Source organism: Amphimedon queenslandica, unplaced genomic scaffold (assembly GCF_000090795.2).
Source record: "Amphimedon queenslandica unplaced genomic scaffold, v1.1 AMPQUscaffold_6924_Cont21121, whole genome shotgun sequence".
Lineage (NCBI taxonomy): Eukaryota > Metazoa > Porifera > Demospongiae > Haplosclerida > Niphatidae > Amphimedon > Amphimedon queenslandica.
The window spans coordinates 1-1,971 of record NW_003552788.1 but is presented as its reverse complement, the minus strand read 5'-3'; the positions used below and the strand labels follow the sequence as shown (position 1 = coordinate 1,971).

The 1,971-nt window shown below is 33.6% G+C and overlaps 1 protein-coding gene across 1 annotated transcript; it reads left to right on the top strand.

The window, feature by feature from the left end:
- Positions 1-232: 232 nt before the first annotated feature.
- LOC109591896 (jouberin-like) lies at positions 233-1,783 on the top strand (the record flags this gene model as incomplete). Its single annotated transcript, XM_020007499.1, has 6 exons — positions 233-483; positions 547-578; positions 891-1,070; positions 1,164-1,218; positions 1,290-1,405; positions 1,624-1,783. Coding segments are annotated over exons 1-6 (624 nt in total), but the record flags the coding sequence as incomplete, so codon positions are not given.
- Between the last annotated feature and the right edge of the window lie 188 nt (positions 1,784-1,971).

Genomic DNA, 1,971 nt, shown 5'->3' with positions numbered 1-1,971 from the left:
CAAATTTTTATTACATTTTCTAATACATATTGATGTACTTATGCGATGTAGAAAGTTTGAGCTCATTCCGACTTCAATTTTTAAAGTTACGGCCATTTTAAAAATGAGCCAATTTTTGAAATATACNCAAGGCTATAGCCCATGGTTTTTTCTGAAAAATGGCTCCGAAATCACCCCAAATTTTTATTACATTTTCTAATACATATTGATGTACTTATGCTATGTAAAAAGTTTGAGCTGATTCCGAATAAAATTTTTCGAGTTACAGCCATTTTTAAAAATGAGCCAATTAAAAAAATTTCATTGTTTTATACACAGAGAGGTCCTAGCACTGACATTAAGGTGATCATTAATGAGTTATTGAGTATTAAAAGTCCAAAGGATTATCCAACAGTCCTTTGTATGAGAGCAGTGATAAAGGACAGCACTGAACTAACCAATCCTGATGGACGAGTGTTAAGATCCACTTCACCACTAGTACCAGTAAGAGGAGAATAAAGGAATGATTATAAATTAATATTAATAATACTTTACTGATTATAATAGGAATCAAGCTCTGAAGGTCTCACTAAACTAAGGTATAGTAGTATAGGCTACATCATAAATACATGTACATGTACATGTACATGTACATGTACATGTACATTGTACATATATGTGATTACATGTATACATGTATATTTTATAGTATAAATGTGTACATGTACATGTACTGTTCGTTATTGGCTCAATCAATTGGCCAGTGACCCATAAGGACATGTACATGTACATGTGTAGCAATTAAAATTGATAGTGTTTGTTGTACAGAATATGTTAATATTGTAAGAAAGGCAAAATATCTCACTGTAGCAGCAACACTCATCATCATCTCTCCTCCTCTCTCTCTCCAGGTCCAGTAGATTGAAAGGTGTCCTCCATGAGAGTATCAACAGTCTTGATGATGGACTCAATGCTGATCCACAGTGGACTAGGCTACCAGGCCAGCCCTGTGCTGTACCCAGTAAACTGGACCAGTATCTACTAACTGGCAGTAATGGCTGCTCTGCTTTATCATTCTCTCATTCTGGAAGGTTAGGAATACACTTAAAAGCACTATTATAAATGTACATGCATGATTCATGTACATGTATATGTAACTTAACTTTTATTAATATTTTCATTAGGTTTTTGGCTGCTGGCATTGAAGATAATGGTCAATCTATGATTAAAATATACCAGGTGAGTATCTCTATATACATGTACATGTATTTTTATTTGCTGCATTTACATGTTAATTCATCTCCCCATAGGTCATGAAGTGGGTGCTATTGTGTACCCTACCCAGTGACACTAATATCATTTACAAGCTCTCATGGTCTATTGATGATAATCAACTAGCCTGTGCCTCTGCTAGTGGACTCTGCCAGTATGTACATGCACTTTATTATAATGTCAACCTCTTATTTGTCATGGTATATGTACATGCACACAATTTGTAATTTCTACTTCTAATTTTTATCCTTATTTTATCATGGTAGATGTACATGTATACATGTATGTACATATATTTGTACATGCAATCATGCATAAAAGTATTTAATTTAATCTTTTTTATCTTAATTTCTCTCTCTCTCTCTCCTCCAGTGTATGGTCATTCACTGAGGCTGGTAATGTTGAGACACTACTCCCTCATCCCTCTTATGTCTACTGCTGTGAGTGGATCGGTCCTCCCTCTAAAGACTGGTCTGGTTTCATAGTCACTGGCTGCTATGATGGAGCCATTAGGTGCTGGAAACAACACCAAGTGAGATCTACATATATACATGTACATGTACTGTATATTCTCAATAATAATACATGTATATGTAAATAAATCTTATGTAATAAGTTTATTTACTTATGTAAATAAGTCTTGTGGTTACATATGCATTTGCATACATGTACATAAGCTTCGTAATAATTTATTTTATATTTTATATTTTATTTTAATTT